This window comes from Urocitellus parryii, chromosome 3, assembly GCF_045843805.1.
Source record: "Urocitellus parryii isolate mUroPar1 chromosome 3, mUroPar1.hap1, whole genome shotgun sequence".
In the NCBI taxonomy this organism is placed as follows: Eukaryota; Metazoa; Chordata; class Mammalia; order Rodentia; family Sciuridae; genus Urocitellus; species Urocitellus parryii.
The window spans coordinates 211,479,959-211,500,059 of NC_135533.1; the positions used below are offsets into that span (position 1 = coordinate 211,479,959).

The 20,101-nt window shown below is 48.3% G+C and overlaps 1 protein-coding gene across 1 annotated transcript; it reads right to left on the reverse strand.

Moving 5' to 3' along the window:
• Nucleotides 1–381: 381 nt before the first annotated feature.
• Mrpl4 (mitochondrial ribosomal protein L4) lies at nucleotides 382–5,186 on the reverse strand. Its single transcript, XM_026399653.2, has 9 exons — nucleotides 5,066–5,186; nucleotides 4,914–4,980; nucleotides 4,673–4,823; nucleotides 3,857–3,908; nucleotides 2,780–2,897; nucleotides 1,941–2,047; nucleotides 1,708–1,817; nucleotides 1,553–1,629; nucleotides 382–800 (listed from the first exon to the last, which is right to left on the reverse strand). Exons 1-9 carry the CDS (start codon nucleotides 5,120–5,122, stop codon nucleotides 655–657), a joined length of 885 nt encoding a protein of 294 aa, XP_026255438.1. The 5' UTR covers nucleotides 5,123–5,186; the 3' UTR covers nucleotides 382–654.
• Between the last annotated feature and the right edge of the window lie 14,915 nt (nucleotides 5,187–20,101).

Here is a 20,101-nt window from a genome sequence, read left to right on the forward strand (position 1 = left end):
ATCAGGAGGCACTGGCTTTCCTGATTCTGGGCTTAGGGCAAGTTCTGTGCTTGGGAGCTTTGTCTACTTGTGGACTCAAGACCACACTTTGGCTGTGACAAACAGGACAGCAAACCCTCAGAGCCAAGCATGCAGTCACAGTGCCAGGAGGATGACATACCAGAGGCCCACTCAGCTCCTCAAGCTCCTGGGCCTGACTCACCAGGGGTTAGTTAATTCTGGCAATTTCAATGAATGATTAATACCCTTTCATAAATGATAGCACTGCAGACTGCAAGCTCCTTGAGGAGAGTGCCCAGTGGAGCCCAGCTCTGGAGACCAAGCCCAACACACCAAACAGGATTATTCCAAATGGCAATGAACTGTTCTCTGAGGCTGATCCTTGGATGAAAAAATAAAATTTATTTTACACCCAACAAAAAAGAGAACTGGGATGGAGCTCATCCTGGCTCTGCAGAACCACCTCTTCCTGGGGCTGAGGCCTGCTTGGTCGCTCTGTGTGGCCTCAGCTTCCTAAGTGAGATGAGGCGGGGCCAGGCAGCATCTCTCCCACAGGGTTCAGGAGGCTCCCAAGCCTGCCAAGGGCTTGGTCTGGCTCATGGCCATGCAGCAAGGAGGAGGGTATCCAGGGCCCTGGGCAGTGCAGGGCAAGGGTCAGGGGAAGTTGCTGTAGGGCAGATGGAAGGGGTAGAGGGGCGAGTAACGTGAATCCTGCCAGAGTAGCTTTTTCTCCAGAAAGGCGACAGTGGGCAGGGTGAGGACCAGGCTCTGGTGCTTGAGCATGCTGTACACGTTCAGACCTGGGCAGGTGGGGAGGATGGCAGCCAGGTCAGGGAGAGGCTGCCCTTGGGCTCTGCTCCAGTCCCGCCCGCATCCAGAACCCCATTCCCTCCTCAAGGCACACCTGTCCTGTTTACAGGGACATCATGGTCTAGCATGGTTAGGAGAGCTGGGCACCCTGGCTTCAGATCTTGCCTCAGCCACCCCCAGGACCCTCACCAGAGAGCTGCCTCACCTACTAAGAGGCTCTTGTATGCTGGGCTCTGCCCTGTACTTGGCCATGACTCCTACCTCACATTCCAGAAGGAAAGATAGAGCAAATGAATAAGCATAATGTGCTAGACAGAGACCAGAGCTACCAGAGTTAGTGAGCAAGGGGAGAGGGGGAGGGGAGGACTGGGGAGGAAGAGGGAGGCTGAACAGGGCCTGGGGGGCCTGCAGGTCATCTTGGGCTTTTTCCCTGAGGGAGGTGGAAGCCATAGAGGGCTTTGGGCAGAGCAGGGACAAGCTATGGTTCAGATGCTCACACATGCCCTCTGGTGGAAGTGGGGGGAACACACTTTAACAGCTATTACCTTGGAGCTTTTATTTTTTTAGGCAGGCAGTTAGGGAAAGCTGAGGGTCTGATTAGGGAGTGAGGTCATTTGCTGATCCAGACCATTCAGTGACCAAGTAACAGATGTAAGATTTGAACCAGGTCATGACTCTAATGGTGGGACCTGAACATGCGTATTCTGGGGGTCTGGGAGATGGGCCAGTGCCCTTCACTCACCTACAGCCGGGATCAAGTTGAAGGTCTTGAGCCCAGAGGTGGCCTCCACAGTGTTCTGTGGCATCTCCTCATGTATCCTGTGAGAGGACAGGAGGTGAGCCCTGTAGAGGATGGAGCTCAGGCCTCCCCGTCCCTGCCCTTCCCAGTATTCTCACAAATCCACAAGGAGCACAGAGTTCCCCCAGCGGCGGTAGCGCGCCAGCTCCATCAAGTACTGGGGGTCTGGAGTGGGCAGCTCCAGGGAGTCTACAATATGCAGGTCATCCTGGTGGGAGGAAGAAAGCACCCCTGAGCCTGGGTCCAGAGCTCCCCGCTCCAGCCGACCTCCCCAGGCACCCTGCCCCCATTCTCCAAGATCCTCATGGCTCCCAGTAGGACTGCTTTGTACCTGAGCCAGCTTGACGGTCAATGCCACCTTGAGGCCCAGCGCCCTCATTTTCATGGGTAGCATGTAGTAGTAACTTGTGGGGCCTCGGGGACCATGGGCAACACCTCCTGTGGGGACAGAGGTGTGTGAGCAGGTATGGGCCACTGCTGGGCTTGGAGGTCAGAAATGTGCCTCACTGGCTGGAAAGAAGTTGCTGGAGGAGAGGCTGCCCCCCTGCCCAGTCAAGCAAAGAAGTGGGGATCTTGGGAAGGGAGAGAGAGAGGAGGCTGGACCAGTGACTTTACCTCTCTGGAACTTGGTCTACCCAGGTGTCAAGTCCTGAGTTTTGATGATTCCTAACCCATAGGACACTGGGAATTACAGCACAACATGAGATTAATTAAAGCACAAACCATTAATGCTGCAGTTATGAGGAAGTTAAAATGTCCAGGACTGGCCAGGCTTGGTGGCACAAGCCTATAATCCCAGTGGCTCAGGACCTGGAGTGCCAAGGTAAGGAGCTCAGACTTCACTCAAAGGCTTGTGGAAGCTGGGTGGTTTGGGAAGATCCCTCTGGGTGCCATGTGAAATGTGGGCAAGGAAAGATGAGAGGGGAGGGGAGGCCAAGAGGGGCTGTGGCCATGATCTGAAAAGAGAAGACATGCAGATGAGGAGAGGGAACAACTCTCAGAACTCTGTCCCCCACTGAGACAATAGGGTCTATAGTCCCAGCCTCTTGGCTGATGAGGAAGGATGCATGGGATTGAGACCATATCACACAAGGAGTGGGCAGCTGTGTGTGAAGAAGCACCCAGGTGCTGGACTCAGCCAGAGCCCTTCTCCCCCTTGTCCCCACTTACCTCCTCGCCAGATGGGGGACCGGATGCTGCCATGCCGAGCTCGCCCACTGCCTTTCTGTGGCCAGGGCTTCCTGCCACCACCCCGCACCTCAGCCCTAGTCTTGGTCTTGGCATAGCTCTGTGGGTACAAAGTGAGCAGGGGTCAGGTCCATAAGACAGATGACTTTGCAGGTGCCTGGTCCAAGAATATGGTGGTAAGCCATGCTGACCTGCTGCCAGGAGGCACAGAGATCAGGGCTCTGATGGGACAAGCACAAAGTGCTTAGAGATGGAGGAGAAGATGAAGAAATCAGAGTTCCCTCCTCTGTACCAGAACATCAGCCTCCCAAAGAAGGGTCCTGCTGGCTCTCAGCAGATGTCCTATACTTTTAAAATTTTAATGTAGCTACACATTAATGGTAGGTGGCTGGAGAGAACAGGGAAGAGGCGCGGGATAGGGATCATGAGGAACATGGGATGCCATGCTGGTGGCTTTATTTCCAGGGTGATGGGGAGACAAGGAAGGAACTCTCTGGACCTCTGGGGCAGGTGCTTAAAGGCAGACAGACCCTGACTGATAATGGATTCTTCCATGTTTTTGGCATAAAATCCAAACACCTCACTATTGTTCCCATTGAGCTTTACAGCACTATTGGGCTCCTTCTGGTCCCTGCCACAGTACTTTTGCATAACCTGCTTTCATTATCTCCACCTTAGCTCCACTGCCACCTTAATCTAGCCAGATCTACAGGAAGGCTTGAGGTTAAATGCCCTTTTTCTGGGATGACTGCCCCAAACTATACATTTACAGACATGACTACTTAAGTAGTGTTCATCTCTCCCACACGACTGTGAGCTTCATGAAGGCAGGGACAGGGCCTGTCTTGTCCACTGTTGAATCCTCTCACCTAACACACCGCCACAATGCTGGGTGCTCAGAAAATGCCTAAGAATTGACCTACCCTTGAATGGCTCTAGAAAGAAAAGACGAAGTCCATGTTGAGCAGTCCAGAGAAAACACACCATTGGTTTCCTCTGCTCCTGCCCGAGCCCCACAGGAAACTCCATCCCCTTTCCTCCCTCTAACCAGGAACTCACAATTCTCTTGAAGTTCTTCTGCCAGGTGGCAACCTGGTGCAGGATATCTAGCCTAGGGAAGAGGAGGGAAACATGAGAACCAACTCTACTTAAAACCTCCAAGGTCCCACAAGACCTGCGTTTTCCTGTACCTGCTCCTGCCAAGTTGGTTTCTCTGAAAGATGAAGTCTAACCTCAGGGCTTTTGCACTTGCTCTTCCCTCTGCCTGAAATGCTTTTGCTCTGGCTGGTTCCTTTTCAGCTTGCAGGTGCCAGCTTAAACTACTTGAGAGGAGTCCCTTTTTACTACAGCTATACTTTACCTTTTTTTTGGTACTAAGGATTGAACCCAGAGGCACTTTACCACTGAGTATGGATAGGGTCTCACTAAGCTGCTTAGGGCCTCATTAAATTGCTAAGGCTAGCCAAGCCAGGCATGGTGGCACACACCTGTGCCACCCACAGGCTCAGAGGCTAAGGTAGGAGGATTGCAAATTTCAGACCAGCTCCAGCAACTTAGTGAGGCCCTAAGCACTTCAGTGAGGCTCTCAAAAATGAAATAAAATAAAATAAAAGGCTGGGATGTGGTAAAGCACACCTGGGTTAAATCCCTGGTACCAAAATAGAAAGACAGACAGACAAGACAGGTAGCTAAAGCTGGCCCCGAACTTGTGATCCTCCTGCCTCAACTTCACACAATCCCGAGGCAGGGAAACCGTCATCCCCCTTTGGCAGGTGGAGGAACAGGTTCACGGATATGAGCCCTGGTCACCCCATTCCTGAACTCGGGCTCCCCATCCCTTGGCCGATCAGTTCGCCATTACAGACCCCCACTCACCTGGGTGCTGTGGCGAAAACATCAGGGTGCAGTTCAGCCAGGCCCACGCGCTCCTGCTCGAAGCCCCGCAGGGACTCGACCCAGGCCTGCACAGGGCGCCGGTGCGCGGGTAGTGGGAGTTCGCACTTGCGCAACACCGGCTCCCGGAGACCTGGAACGATTGGGAGGTCAAGGGTCAGGGTCAAGAGTCAAAGTTCTAGGTCGCCGCCGCCCCTCCTGAGGACGACCCTAGCTGCCTCACCCGCACCCGCCACCGGCTCTGAGTTCTCCGCGGGCCGTGCTGCCTCTTCCGCCAGCGAGCTGAGGCCCTGTTAGTGGGAGGCAAGAGTGAGAGACGACTCCCCGGCCTCCCTGCCTTTGTCCTCTGACCCTGTCTCCCGTCCTCCGCCTCACCCTGCAGCCCGAGGGCCGAAGCCAGGCCCGCGCCCCGACCCGGACTAACTGCAGCATCGCCCAGCAGCTTCCCACGCCACTGGAGGTCGAGGCTCCCTCGGGTCGCGCGCGTGACGCCACGAGATGACGTCACGCGCGCGACACCGCCCGCCGCGCCAGGATCAGATGCAGGAAAGCGGAGTGTTGTGAGAACGTGGCTCGGCCGGGGGATGCAGCCCAGCGTACCCCTACCTCCGTCCCGGAACTAACCCCCGGCCCCACTCTTCACTTCTTAGCTTAGGGGCCTCTACGGCGCTTGGGAACTTGACCGCATCGCAGGAAGCCCCACCCTCCCTTAGGCCTTGTCCCCCCCTGGGTTCCGCCCCCAAGGAACCGTGCAGGAATCCAACCAATGAAACGTCTCCTGCCTGAAGCCAATTAGCCAATGGTCGTTAAGTGGGTGGAATGGCCCGCCCACGACCGGGAGGTTTTGAGCGGGTACCCAGGAATGCCAGCAGTAACTGTTGAGTTTCTGCTGCTGGCCACGCCCTCTGGCCACGCCCCCACTTAGCTTCGGATTCGCCGGGTGGTTTTCTATGTTCAATTTTTTTTTTTAATTTGTTTTTTAGTTGTAGTTGGACACAACACCTTTATTTTTATTTATTTTTATGTGGTGCTGAGGATCGAACCCAGGGCCTTGTACGTGCTAGGCGAGCACTCTACCGCTGAGCCCCAGCCCCAGCCCCAGCCCAGCCACAACCCCAGCGCCTGTGTTCAATTTTATGGGTTGGTGGGTGTAGTTGTTTAAATGCAGGGCCTTGTAGCTCCCACAGAACCCCTTCAGGTTTGGGCCTGCCAACTAATATCCCCCAGGGGAGGGCTGCATCCTCTGGAAGCCCCTCAGATCAGCTCTGTGTCTCCCTCACCCCTGGGCCGAAGTCCTGTCCCCTCTCACATCTTCAAGAGCTCGCCGAGGACAGAGCAGAGTGGGGGTTTCAAGCTCCCAACAGTAATCCAGATGCTTATTTTTAGGATCTTTTCTTCGTTCCCACACCACCTCCAGGGGGCGCCACGAGCCCGTATCTGGCCAGAGCTGTCCACTTGAAGGCCGATAGGCTCTCGCCTCACTGCCGACCTCGAGGTTTCGGAGCCAACCTTAGTTTCTTCATCTAGAAAATGGAGAGGTTATGAGATTTTGATAAAACGATGGTGGCAAAGTGTGCCAAGTTTGGAATTCAGTTAACATAGCTTTACCAGGGATTGAATCCTGGGACGCTTAACCATTGAGCAACACTCCCGGCTCTTTTTAGTTTTTAATTTTAATTTCCAGGATCTCCCTAGCTTGCTAAAACTAGCCTTAAACTTGAGATCCTCCTGCCTCAGCCTCCTGAGTCACTAGGATTATGGACATGTGCCACCACGCTAGGATGCAGCACTATTATTGAAGGGAGAGGTTTGTCATCAAAGAGAAAGGAGACAAAACAAGGGTGGGAATGGACCCTGGAGGATTTAAGTGCTGTACTAAATTGAATGTGGGCTTTTTCTTCTTTTTCCTTTTTTTTTTTTTTTTTTTGCATCTGATATGTAATACTTTCTAGGCGTTTTTATGGAGTATTAATTAAAATTTACAATGGAGCTGGGGGTGTAGCTAAGTGATAGAGTGTTTGCCTAGCATGGGTTCCATCCCCAGCTCTGCAAAAGAGCTTTTTAAAATTTATTTTACAAAGTATTTGTTACAGTCATGTGCCACCACATAATGAGGCTTCAATCAGCAGTGCCTTGGCATAATAGAACTAAACATTAATACTGCTTAGTGACTTTTTTTTTTTTTTTTGGTACCAAGGATTGAACCCAAAGGCATTTAACCACTGAGCCACATCCCCAGCCCTGCTTAGTGTCTTTTTAAATTGTTTTTTTTTTTCATTGCTTATAATATTCAGTATAGTAACACTGTACTGATTAGTAGCTTAGGAGCAGCAGGGTGTATCACATAGCTTAGGTGTGCAGTAGGCCACATCTCCTAGGTGTGATGTAAAAGGCATACCCTCTGATAGTCTGCTCTGAGAACAAATCTGCTCTGAGGACAAAATCCCCTCTGTATACATTTCTCAGTATGTATCCTTGTCATCAAGTGACATGACTATTCTATCACCACAAAATGTGAATGTGTGTTTAAAACTCCATAGACTTTGCTTGTTTGTTTGTTTGTTTGTTTGTACTGGGAATTGGACCCAGGGATGCTCTACCACTGAGCTATAATCCCCAGTGCTTTTTATTTTTTGAGACAGGGTCTCACTAAATTGCTGAGGCTGGCCTTGAACTTGTAATTCTCCTGCCTCAGTCTTCCCAGGTGGCTACCAGTGTACTTGGCTATATTTTGCAATTAAAAAGAAAACTGACACATACATACACCCTGGGGCGGTGGTACATGCCTTTAATGCCAGAGATACAGGAGCCTGAGGCAGAAGAATCACAAGTTCTAAACCAGCCTCAGAAATTTAGTGAGGCCTTAAGCAACTTAGAGACCCATCTAAAATAAAAAATGAAAAAAGGCTGGGGATGTGGCTCAGTGGCTAAGCACCCCTGGGTTCAATCCCCAATTCTCCCTCCCCCCAAAACATAATAATTATGCATTTTATGGGATACTGTGTGACAATTCACTATGTATTTATATAATGTGTGATGATCAAATCAGGGTAATTAGCATGTGCCTGTCTGTAAACATGTATCATTTCTTTGTGTTGGGAGCCTTTGAACTCTTCTTTCCTAGTTCTTTATAAAATACATAATAAATTGTTGCTTGCTAGTCTCCCTACTTTGCTGTAGGATATTATAATGTATTTCTCCTATTTATCTGGGTTTTTCCTTTGGGGGAGAAGGGCAGGGATTAATCTCAGGTCCTCTCACATGCTAAGCAAGCACCTACTACTGAGCTACACCCCAGGCCCCTTCTAAGTATATTCCGGAACCTGTTTTCCAACTTTGTTCTCTCTCCCCTTCCCCTACCTTCCCAGCCTCTGGTGACCATTTTTTTTTTTTTTAGTGGGAGCGGTTACTGAGGATTGAACCCAGGAGTACTTCACTACTGAGCTTCATCCCCATCCCTTTTTTATTTTTTATTTTGTGACAGGGTCTTGGTAAGTTGCTTAGGGCTTGGTTAAATTGTTAAGGCTGGCTTTGAACTCGATCCTCCTGCCTCAGCCTCCTGAGCAGCTGGGATTACAGGCATGTACCACCACTGTTTTACTCTATACTCTATGATATCAACTTTCATAGCTTTCACATGATGAGAACATGCACTATTTGTCTTTCTGTGATTGACTTATTTCACTTATCAGTCTTCCAGTTCCATCTGTGTTGCCACACATTCTTTTTATGGCTGAGTAATACTCCATTGTGTATGTAGATTACATTTTCCTGTGTGGATGGACACCAGGGTTGATTCCATATCTTAGCCGTTGTGAATAGTGAAGCAATAAACCTGCTCGTGGAGGTATTTCTTTGGTTCACTGATTTCATTTCCCTTGGTTATGTGTCCAGTGTAGAATAGCTGGATCATATGGTAGTTCTATTTTTGGTTTTTTGAGGAACCTCCATACTCTTTTCCATAATAGCTGTACTAATTTGCATTCTCGCCACACACAAGTGTTCCCCTTTCTCTGCATCCTCACAAGCATTTGTTATTTTTTGTCTTCTTGATTAAAGTCATTCTAACTGCAGTGAAATGACAACTTGTTGTGGTTTTGATTTGCATTTCCCCTCATGATTAGTGATGGTGAGCATTTTTTTCGTGTGTATTTCTTGGCCATTTACTTTGCAATTTTAAAAGATCTTTTCATCCCCAATTTTGTAGAATTGTATTCATTTTGTGTTTTCATTGGTTATTCACATACCTGGTAAAGAAAAGTTCAAAAAAATTTCAAATGGAAGGGCTGGGGGTAGAGCTTAGTAGTAGAGTATATGGTTAAGTATTCACACAGCCCTGGGCTCAATTCCTGGCATCAAAAAATAAAGAAATAAAAAAAGAAAGGGGGGCTGGGGCTGGGGCTCAGTGGTAGAGCACTTGCCCAGCAGGTGTGAGGCCCTGGGTTGGATCCTCAGCACCACAAAAAAATAAATAAACAAAATAAAGGTATTGTGTCCATCTACTACTAAAAAATAATAATAATAAACAATAAAAAGTAAAGAGTGAATAGAGTTAGAACCATCTCTTCCAATGTATGCCCCTGACCCAGTTCTCCCAGAAGCCCCCACCACAGGGTGTCTCCTTCCAAAACCAGTTCACGATTTTACAGGCGGATTTGCAAAGTTGGCAGGGAGTTTAGCTTTCATACAGTGATGATGGAACAGCACCTAGTTGCTTCATGATTTATTAGGCACCAACTGTGCATTACCAGGGTAAATCCAGAAGGTACTCTTGGGATGCTCATAGCCCGATGCAGAAGGCTGTGGGGTCAAAATGGGGGAGGAGATTAATATGGTAGCAGGGAGCTCAGGGGAAAAATTCCTGCAAAGGGACAGGGGTTGGGGGGTGAGTCCCTAGGCTGTAATCTGAAAACTACAGCTAGAGGGTGTGACAGGACTCCCCTACCCCCCAGATTCTGAGGATAAACCCAAGGCCTCAGGGAGCTGGCTAAGTGCTCTACCACTGAGCCACACCCCAGCCCAAGTTCTGCCAGGACTTCGACCGGGGGATGAAGTATCTGAGGGAATGAACTGCAGTTGCAAGGGCCTGGGGTGAGGAGAGACTTTCCTGACCACCACTTGCGTCCTTCATGGATTTTCACTAGTGCTGGTCCACCTCAGGGCCTTTGCATCACTGTTCCTTCTCCCTGCAATGTAGTTTCCCCAGAGATCCCAATTCTACTTGTTCCCATGCCTCCTTGGATTCTTTGCCCAAATATCACCTCCTTAGAGGATCCTGTCCAACCACCCTACTGAAAACAGCAATCTCTGCCCCTCATCCTTCTTTTTGATCCCTTATTCTGCTCACCCCACCCCTCTTTTTGGTACTGGGAATGGAACCAGGGCCTTATCTGTGCTAAGCACTCACTACCACTGAGCTGCACCCCAACGCCCTGCCCTATTTTTCCCCATTAGTATTTATGTTCTCCATCTTCGATGCTTTTTGTCTGTCTCTCACAGTGGCTGGGGCTGGAATTTTCTTCTGTCTTGATTCTTGCTGTAGCCTCAACATTCAGCATATTGCACGAACACCAGAGGTGCTCAATAAGTGCTTCTTGAGTGAGTTCCTTCACTCATTATCCTGATGCAGGATCCTGGGCCTCAAAGTCTCTACCCTCTGAGGTCAATGATTTTTTTTTTTTAACCCATAGTCCCAGAAGTCACATAGACACAGGCTCAAATCCAGGGGCTGCCACTCATTGACTGGATGTCCTTGTGAGCTCTTGGGAGCTGTGGCCTCCTTCCTAATCTGTAAGTGAGATATGCCCAAACTCTCCCCTGCTGCGCTGGGCTAAGGATCTTTTCTTCCATTCCAGCTCCTCACAGAGGAAGTCTGTAAACACCTGAGTCAGATCATGTTCCCTGTTTTCCTTAGAGAAAAAGCCAAAGTCCTTGTCAGCCTACAAGGCCCTAGAAGGACCTGTCCTCACCTCCTCCTTCCCTCCACCTGTATCACCCTGTGGCTGCAGCCTCTTTGCCAGAACCTGCCAATAACACCCAGCCTCAGGGCCTTTGTACTTTTTGTGGGGGTACTAGGGATTGAACTCAGGGGCACCCAACCACTGAGCCCCATCCCCAGCCCTATTTTGTATTTTATTAGAGACAGGGTCTCACTGAGTTGCTTAGCGCCTCACCATTGCTGAGGCTGGCTCTGAACTCACGATCCTCCAGAACCACTGGGATTACAGGCGTGTGCCAACCCACCGGGACTTGCACTTGTTTTTAATTTCTTCTAGATCCAGAATCATTCCCTTCCAATTGGCTTTTCCCCCATCCCAACACCTGCATTCCTCAATCCCTTAACTGAAACAATCCTTCTTTTTCTACCCCTCATTCATCATCCACCTTCCTTGTTTAATTTATCTGCAGAACATTCGCCACATTCTAATAGATGATGTCATACTCTTCTTTATCCTGGTTTTCTGTGTTGTTTTTTTCCCCAGTGCGGGGGATGGAACCCAGGGCTTCACTCAGGCTAGACAAACACTGCACCACTGAGCTACACCCCAGGCTTGCCTTGTTCTGCACTAACATATTGATTATGAGTCTTAATAAAAAAGAGGTGATGGCTTTGAAACCTGCACCCCAGGAGGCTCAAAGTTTGACTATTTGAGCCTAAGCCTTAGTAGAGGTCAAAGGTTGATGCAACCAGTTCTTTCCTGTGGATCAAAGGCTCAATTGCAGGTGACCTGTGTCACTAATAGTGACACAACTAGCAGCAACCTTGCTTTCCAGAGAGGCACTTTGCTGGCTGTGGATATCCCGGCAATTGAGGGGATGCACTTTGGATGCTGGAGGGTCCTGTGGCATCTGGGTTCCTGCATCACTTCATAAAAGCCAGCACAGGGCTGGAATGTCATGGGTCAGATCACGGGTAGGAAGTACAAGGCAAGCGGACGGGTCGGGGGCAGTCCAGCATAAAGTCCCCTCCCCCACCAACTGCCAGAACATCTGCTGAGCGTTTCTATTCAGCTCAGCCTGTGAGTAACTGCCAAACCCCATGAGGAGGAGGAGCCTCCTATCAAGGCACCCCTCCAGCCTCTGGAGATGAGGCTGATTTGCATGGACATTTCTGTTTGCTTCATTTCCCTGAGCAACTGCAGTGGGGGAATGAGGCAGAAAAAAGACAGAGAAATAGCACCAGAGCCAGGTGTTGGCAGAGTCTGACCTCCCACTCAGGCTAAACCCCTAGGCCGCTCACATGGGGTCCCTGGCCTCCGTTTCCTCCTCTGCAAAATGGGAATACAATTGCCCCTTTCTCATATGCTTTTTGTCCCCACCTCCAATACTAGGGATGGAACAGAGGACTTGCACGTGCCAGGCAAGTGCTCCACCACTGAGCCACATCCTGAGACACTCACATGGTTTGTGGCAGGACTGGGCTTCTGCATCCTCACATCTCCTCCTCACCTCCTTCTTCCCTCCGGCTGCATCACCCTATGGTTGCAGCCTCTTTGCCAGAACCTGCCAATCACATCCCAGCCTCAGGGCCTTTGCACTTGTTCTTTTTGGTGGGACACGGGGGTCTCCTAGATGGCGAGGGGCCAACCTTTGCATGACATCTCTTGTGCATTGGCTCTTGTGAGACTCAGCTGATGGGAGGCCCTGGGTATAGATTGGAGGTAGAAGGATGGGAAGAACCAAGGCTTTTCTCCTCTCTCTGTTTCTGAAAGCCTCTCTCATCTGACAAAACTGCCTTGTATGCTAATTTTTGTTTGTTTGTTTGTTTGTTTGTCTGTGGCACTGGGGATTGAACCTGGAACCTCAAGCCTTCTAGGCAAGTGTCTAGCACTGAGCTACATCCCCAAGCACCACCCCACACTGTAAATTTTGAGACAGGTTTTTGCTAAGTTACCCTGTTTGGCCTCCAACTTTTGATCCTCCTCCTCAGCCTCCGGAGTAGCTGGAATTACAGGTGTGAACCACTGTGCCCAAAGCATGTTTGTTCATTTTTAGTTTCATTCATTCCTTCGTTTTTGCTGTGTTAAGGGTGGAACCCAGGTCCTCTCGAATACCAGGCAAGTGACCTACCACTGAGTTTTACCTATACCAATTTTAAGTAGTCCCTCAACTATGTTATCAACTATGTCCTCTGGTTTGGGATTGTTTTCTGATTAGGCCCTGAGTGTTGCAAGGGTAGGAGGGTTCTTTTGTAATTGTTTTTGCTATTATTTTTAGATATAATTTAAATACAATAAAGTCTTGCCTTTTTAGTGTACAGTGGTGCAAGTTTCCACAAACCTATATAGTCAAGTAACCACCCCCACAGTCAAGATCTAATATGGTTTCATCACACAAAAAATTCCCCATGCTCTTTTTTTCTTCCGAAAAAAAGTAGTAGTAGAGGGACACAATACCTTCATTTTATTCTTTTTATTTAAAGAGAGAGGAGAGGGAGAGAGAGAGAGAGAGAGAGAGAGAGAGAGAGACAACATCTTTGTTGGTATGTGGTGCTGAGGATGGAACCCAGGCCGCACGCATGCCAGGCGAGCGCGCTACCGCTTGAGCCACATCCCCAGCCCAATACCTTCATTTTATTTATTTCCATGTGGTGCTGAAGATCGAACTCACTGCCTTACACATGCAAGGCAAGCGCTCTACCACTGAGCCACAACCCCAGCCCCCCCATGCTCTTTTGTAGTCAAAGACACTCTAGAGTCTGGCGATCACTGATCTGTTCACCTTCCCTAAAGTTTTCTTTCTTTTTTTTTTTTTAAAGAGAGAGAAAGAGAATTTTAATATTTATTTATTTTTTTTTTAGTTCTCGGCGGACACAACATCTTTGTTGGTATGTGGTGCTGAGGATGGAACCCGGGCCAAACCCATGCCAGGCGAGCGCGCTACTGCTTGAGCCACATCCCTAGCCCAAGTTTTCTAAAGTTTTACCTTTTCTTTCTTTCTTTTTTTTGTCCTAGGGATTGAACCCTGGGGGCATGACCACTGAGCCACATCCCCAAGTCCTTTTTTTATTTTTTATTTTGAGACAGGACCTCAATAAATTGCTTAGGGCCTTGTTAAGTTGCTGAGTCTGGCTTTGAACTTGTGATCCTCTTGCCTCAGCCTCCTGAGCTGCTGGGATTACAGGCATGAGCCACCATGCCCAGCTACTGTTGCCTTTTCTGGAACATCCCAGGAATAGGATTATATGAGTTGTAGCTTTTTTTGTTTAGCTTCATTACCTCCTCACGATGCCTTTGATTTTCTTTCACGGTGCTGGGGATTGAACCCAGGGCCTCCCAAAATCTAGGCAAGTGTCCTACCACTGAGCCACCGAACCACACCCCCAGTAGTGCAGTGGGAAGGATAGACTACGAATTCTCTGTTCCTTCCCTACTACTGTGCTACTGTGAGAGTTTGCTTTGTTGTTGTTTAAGGGAGAATATGTATTTATTTATTTTTATATAATTTTTGCCCCCAAAAAATATTAACTTAGAATCAGCTAGACTCAGTTTAGATAATCCCAGTTTGATCGGTGACGTTCAAAACATCACAATCAAGATGAACAGATGCCTCTTCTTCATTAGGCCTGATCAGGCTTGTTTTTGTTTATTTGTTTGTTTGTTTTGTATATTTATTTGTCAGTTTTTGTTTTTTTATTTTTATTTATTTTTTATTTTTGGTACTGGGGATTGAATTTGGCACTCAACCACTGAGCTACATCCCTAGTCCTTTTTTTTTGTATGTTATTTAGAGACAGGGTCTCACTGAGTTGCTTAGTGCCTTGTTGTTGTTGAGGCTGGCTTTGAACTCGGGATCCTCCTGCCTCAGCCTCCTGAGCCACTGTGATTACAGTGGCTGATTTTTTTTTATTTTAGTGGCTGATTTTTCTTTGTTAGTTAGTGCTGGAGGGGCAACACAGGGTCCCATGCACACAAAGCATGACTCTACCACTGAGCTACACTGCCAGTATCCTTGATCAGGATATTGACCTTGGTCATATCAGTGTTACAGAATGATCTGGTGCTGGTTGACCTTGACATCCACAGAGAGCACAAGATGATGGCACGGAGGTCAAGTTTGTTAATCTGGGAAGTGGCTGCCTTGGGAGCCTGGGAGTCCTGGCTCCCAAGAGGCGGGGTGACTTGGGGAATCTTCTTTTTTTAATTGGCTGTGGACCTCTTTCAGCATTGACCTTCAAACCCTGTGCTTGGTCTTGGCCTTTGGGAGGGGCAGAAGCCCCCCTCTTCACCTTCTGACCCATCTTGGTAGAAAGGCTGCTGTAAGCTTTTGACGTGTTAATATTTCTCAAGGGCTTACTTAGGACAGTAACTGGCCAGTTACTCGCAGCTGTTACTGTTGGGGGGGGGGGCTTGCTGAGAAGTGGGCTCCTCCTCTCATTGGGGCCAGAAGAGGGAGCCCACCTCTTCAAGGCTCCAAGGGCCAAGACTGCATCTGGTGAGGACGTGGCAGTGGCTAGGTTCCGCTGGGAGCCTCCCCATCCTATCCGTCCCCGCAGCTAAGAGTGGGCCCCAAGCCCATGGACGGCTGAGACAAGGCAGCTGCCAAGATCGGCATCTGGAAGGTTTCTCCGCAGCCTGGGGCCCCTTCCCCCGCGCTGGGGCGATGATGAGAAAGTTGAGACCCATCTCAGACACTTCTCTCCTTGTGGCTCCTCCTGCCAAAAGCAGAGGGCTGGGGGTGGGGGGCTGGTGGAGGGCCAGGGAGAGCTGAAAACAGGCCTAAGCCTCATGGATTTGGGGACGTTAGCAATACAATATATGAAGTGGGGATGGCATCGGAGGTCAAAGGGTTTCCTTCCTTTGGATTATGGAGAACATGCCACATTTCCTCATTGACTGATGCGGGCTTGAAAAATAACCACTTCCCTTCTGTTCTAATCCCTAGGGCAGGGGCAGGAGTCACTGCGGTAAGACTGGAGTGAGACTCAGGATGAACAAGAGGGCTGCCAGGTTAGAGGAGCAGGTGGCTCCAGTTCAGGTCTCACCATGCCTATAAACCCAGGCTAAGGCAGGAGGATCATAAATTCATGGAGAGTATATTAAAAAAAAAAAAAGCTAGGAATATAACTCAGTGGTAGTGCCTTATTTAGTACACCCAAGGCCAAGGTGCTGAGTTCAATTCCCAGTACTGCAGAACAAAAAGAAAAGAAAAAAAGGAAGAATGCCATCACTCCTATGTGCCTCCGTTCTATCACGGAGCTACACCCCCCAACCTCCCTGTTTCTCATTACTATAACAAAATACCTGAGAGAGGAGGACTTATAAAGAAAAGAGAGGATTCATCTTGGTTCATGGTGTTGGTCTATCTGGTGATCACCTCCTTTTCCTTCTCTTCCTTCTCATGTCTACATAGTGCTGGGAATTGAATTAGGGGCCCTCTAACACTGAGATGCACCTCCAGCCCTTTTTATTTTGTTATTTTGAGACAGTCTGGCCTTGAATTTGCCCAGACTGGCCTTGAATTTGCAATCCTCCTGCCTCAGCCTCCTGAGAAGCTGGGATTACAGGAATGCTTCCCCTACACCCAGCTGGTGATAGCCTTTGTGCTAGCAGAGTCCCAAACCATGCAGGGCTTCACATGTCAAGAGACAGGAGCACGTGCCGACAGGAGCCCATATCTGTTTGTCACTTCTGATCTCTGTCCCTCTGTCACCCCTCCTAGGGATGGAACCCAGGGCCTCTCGCATGCTAGGTAAGCCTTCTACCACGGAGCTACACCCCCAGCCTCCCTTTTCTTAGCCAACAGTATTCAATCACGGGGGCTGCACCCTGATGACTTATCCTAATTACCTTCCAAAGGCCCCATCTCTAAACACCAGAACGGGAATCAATTTCCACCTCTTAATACTCCACAGTAGGAACTCAATGTAAACCTGTGAAGCCTGGGGCACACACACCAACCTTATCCAAAGCACAGCACTCAGGTTTCTTCATCTGTAAAATGGGGTGATGAGAATAATAATAATAATATCCACCTCCTTAGGTTGTGAGGGTCCACAGAGCCACGCCCAGCACACAGTGTGGTATGAGCGTTAGCCATTATTGTGATTCTATAATTCGTGGAAGCTCATCTGAACCCCTTCCTTCTCCTCTATTTTCCCTGCCTGAGAGCTCTTCAAGAAAGGTCCCTGTTTCCTTCCTCTGCCACTGTTCCCTCGTTCACGGGCCCCCTAGGGCAGGGCCAGCTCTCCCTTTGACCTCTTCAGATTATCAGGAAGTCCAGGCCTCTCCCAGCTGACCTGGAGAAGAGCACATATTGCCCCAGAGGCAGGAGGGAGGCGGAAGTTGCCTGTTGGTGTATCTGTGTGTCGCTGGGGATATCACCTTCGTCTGGGAGCCACTGTTGCCCTGGCAGACACCGGATATGTCTGTGGCCTTGACATCACCCCCACCCCAAGGTCCCTGGGGAGATGGCAAATTGCTGAGCCAGCCGAGAGGCAAGTGGGGGGGCACTTCCTCCCCAGCCTTCAGGTCCCCGCAGAGGTCTGAGATTTCCGCTCCGATAGCTTCACTGAAGAGAGGACCCAGTTTCTCTGCGTCTCCTCCCCTGTGGGTTGAGCACCTGGTTTCTAGACGTTGTCTGGGCAACACATCTTCATCAGGATACAGTGAGGGCTGGCTGAAGTCCAAGTGAACCCCAAGATCTGGTCCAGAATCAAGTAGTCTCCAAAATGCAGCTCAGGGAAAGAAGTCTAGAAGGCCACAGCCAGTCACTCTCCCCCATGAAAGCTCCAGACCCTGTGTTAGAACTCTCTGGTTTCTCTGCCTCCGGTCAGACCGCAGCTTTTCTTCCCCATAAGGATTGAACCCAGAACCTTGGTCATGCCAGGCAATTGCTCTGCTGCTAAGCCACATCCCCACACGACCCAGACTGAGGACTTTGAATGGTACAACTAACAAGGCATCACCAGGAGCTAGCCAAGAATATTATGTACGTGTCACGTGCATGTATTTGTTGCAGGCATATATGTAACATTCAGATGTTGATTCCTAATATTAATTTCTTTGTCTTTTTAAAAAATCTTTTTCTTTTTGGCAGTACTAGGGTTTGAACTCAGCCATGTTCTACCCCTGAACAACATCTCCAGTCACCCCCCCCCCTTTTTGTGTGTGTGCTACTGGGTGTTGAAACAGGTGTACCCTACCACTGAGTTACTTCCCAGTTCTTTTTTTTTTTTTTTTTTTTTCAGTACCAGAGATTGAACCACCCAGGGGCACTTAACCACTGAGCCACATCCCTCAGCCCCTTTTTTTTTTTTTTAAATATTTTTTTAGTTGTTGATGGACCTTTCTTTATTTTACTCATTTATTTATATGCAGTGATGAGAATTGAACCCAGTGCCTCATACATGCCAGGCAAGCACTCTACCACTGGGCCACCACCCCAGCACCCCCAGCCCTTTTAACTTTTTAAGTTGCTCAGGGCCTCCCTAAGATTGCTTTGTGCGATCTTCCTGTCTCAGGTTCCTGAGCTGCTAGGATGACAGGCATGCACCACCACACCTGGCTTCCACAGTCCTTTTTACAAATTTTTTACTTTAGCCTGGTGCAGTGGCGCATGCCTATAATCTTAGCCAGAGAATCACAAGTTTAAGGCCAGCCTGAGCAATTGAGTGAGACCCTGTTTCAAAAAAGGCAGAAAGAACTGGGGATGTAGCTACAGGTAGTGTGTCCTTGGGTTCAATCTCCACAGTACCACAAAAGAGAGAGAGAGAGAGAGAGAGAGAGAGAGAGAGAGAGTTTACTTATGCTTCCCAGGCCAACCTCTAACTTGTAGTCCTCTTGCCTCAACCTCCAGAGTAGGCATAAGTAGAGGTATGCACCATAGCTCCCAGCAATATTCATTTTTTTATTGATTATGTATGTATGTATTTATGAGTTGCTGGGATTACAAATATGCACCACTGCTCTCAGAAAAAAAAATTATTAACAATATTATTGGGGCTGGGGGTGTAGATCACTTGCCTAGCATGTGCAAAGCTCTGGATTTGATCCCTAGCATTGCAAAAAAAAAATTATTAATTTTTTTCTTTTGGTACCAAGGATTGAACCCAAGGGTGCTTAACCACTGAGCAACATCCTAGCCCCTTTGTATTTTTTATTTTTTTATTTTTTTTTAAAGAGAGAGTGAGAGAGGAGAGAGAGAGAGAGAGAGAGAGAGAGAGAGAGAGAATTTTTAATATTTATTTTTTAGTTCTCGGTGGACACAACATCTTTGTTGGTATGTGGTGCTGAGGATCGAACCCGGGCCGCACGCATGCCAGGCGAGCGCGCTACCGCTGAGCCACATCTCCAGCCCCCTGTATTTTTTATTTTAAGACAGGGCCTCGCTATATTCTTTAGGACCTCCCTGAGTTTCTGAGACTGACTTTGAACTTGTGATCCTCCTGCCTTAGCCTTCCAAGCTGCTGGGATTATAGGTGTGCACAAACACCCCCCGACTATATACTAATATTTTTGATATTGTTAATTACTTTTATTATAAGAAATTTTTTACAATTAGAAGTCTGGGAACTTGTTGCCTTTTATTTTTCATGACTGTACATTTTTGGAATTGGTAGTACGAGCTAAAATTTTCAATCTATCCCCAGGGTACACCATGAAAAGCTAGCTCCTGTCCCCCATTTCTCCTCCCTGAGAGTAACAACTGTGACTAGTGTCTTGTGCCTTGTGCTGGAAGAGACCCATGAGTCCACAGGCAAATGGGTATGTATTTATACAGCACTTATAAATACACCCTAAAATGCAGGCATGCAATGTATTTGGCCCGAATTGGTTTTTTTTTTTTTTTTTTTCAGTTTTTTTTTTTTTTTTTTTTCAGTTTTTAAACTGTTGAAGACAGTTTCACATCAGTGCACATAGGACTACTCCATTTTTATTTTTATCTTTTTTTAAATTTGGTGCTGAGAGGTAAATTCAGGTTCTCCCACGTGCTAAACACAGGCTTTACCTCTGAACTTCACCTGCAGTCCCCATTTTTATTTTTAATAGGCATTAGTGGCTCAATTCTTTCTTCCCTTTTTTCTTTCCTTTCTTCCCTAGAGAATGAAGTCAGGTGTGCTCTGTCACTGACCTTTTTGATTTTTATTTTGAGACAGGGTCTCATTAAGTTGCCTGGGCTGGCCCAGAACTTATGATCTTCCTGCCTCAGCCTCCTGAGTAGCTGGGATAATAGGCATGTGTGATGATACCTGGCTTCAATTCTCATTTTCTTTTTCTTCTTTTCGGCACTCTTTATTAAGGTACAGTCTGCATAGAAGAGAGTGTAACTAGCCACTCCCTTCTTTTTATTGGTTGCATCATCTGCGTATCGAGCAGCCTTAATTTTTAAATTTAATTTATTGTTGGAATAGAACGTGTGTGTGCACGTTATGAAAGTCTAAAAGTACAAAGGATTCACAGATTGAAAGCA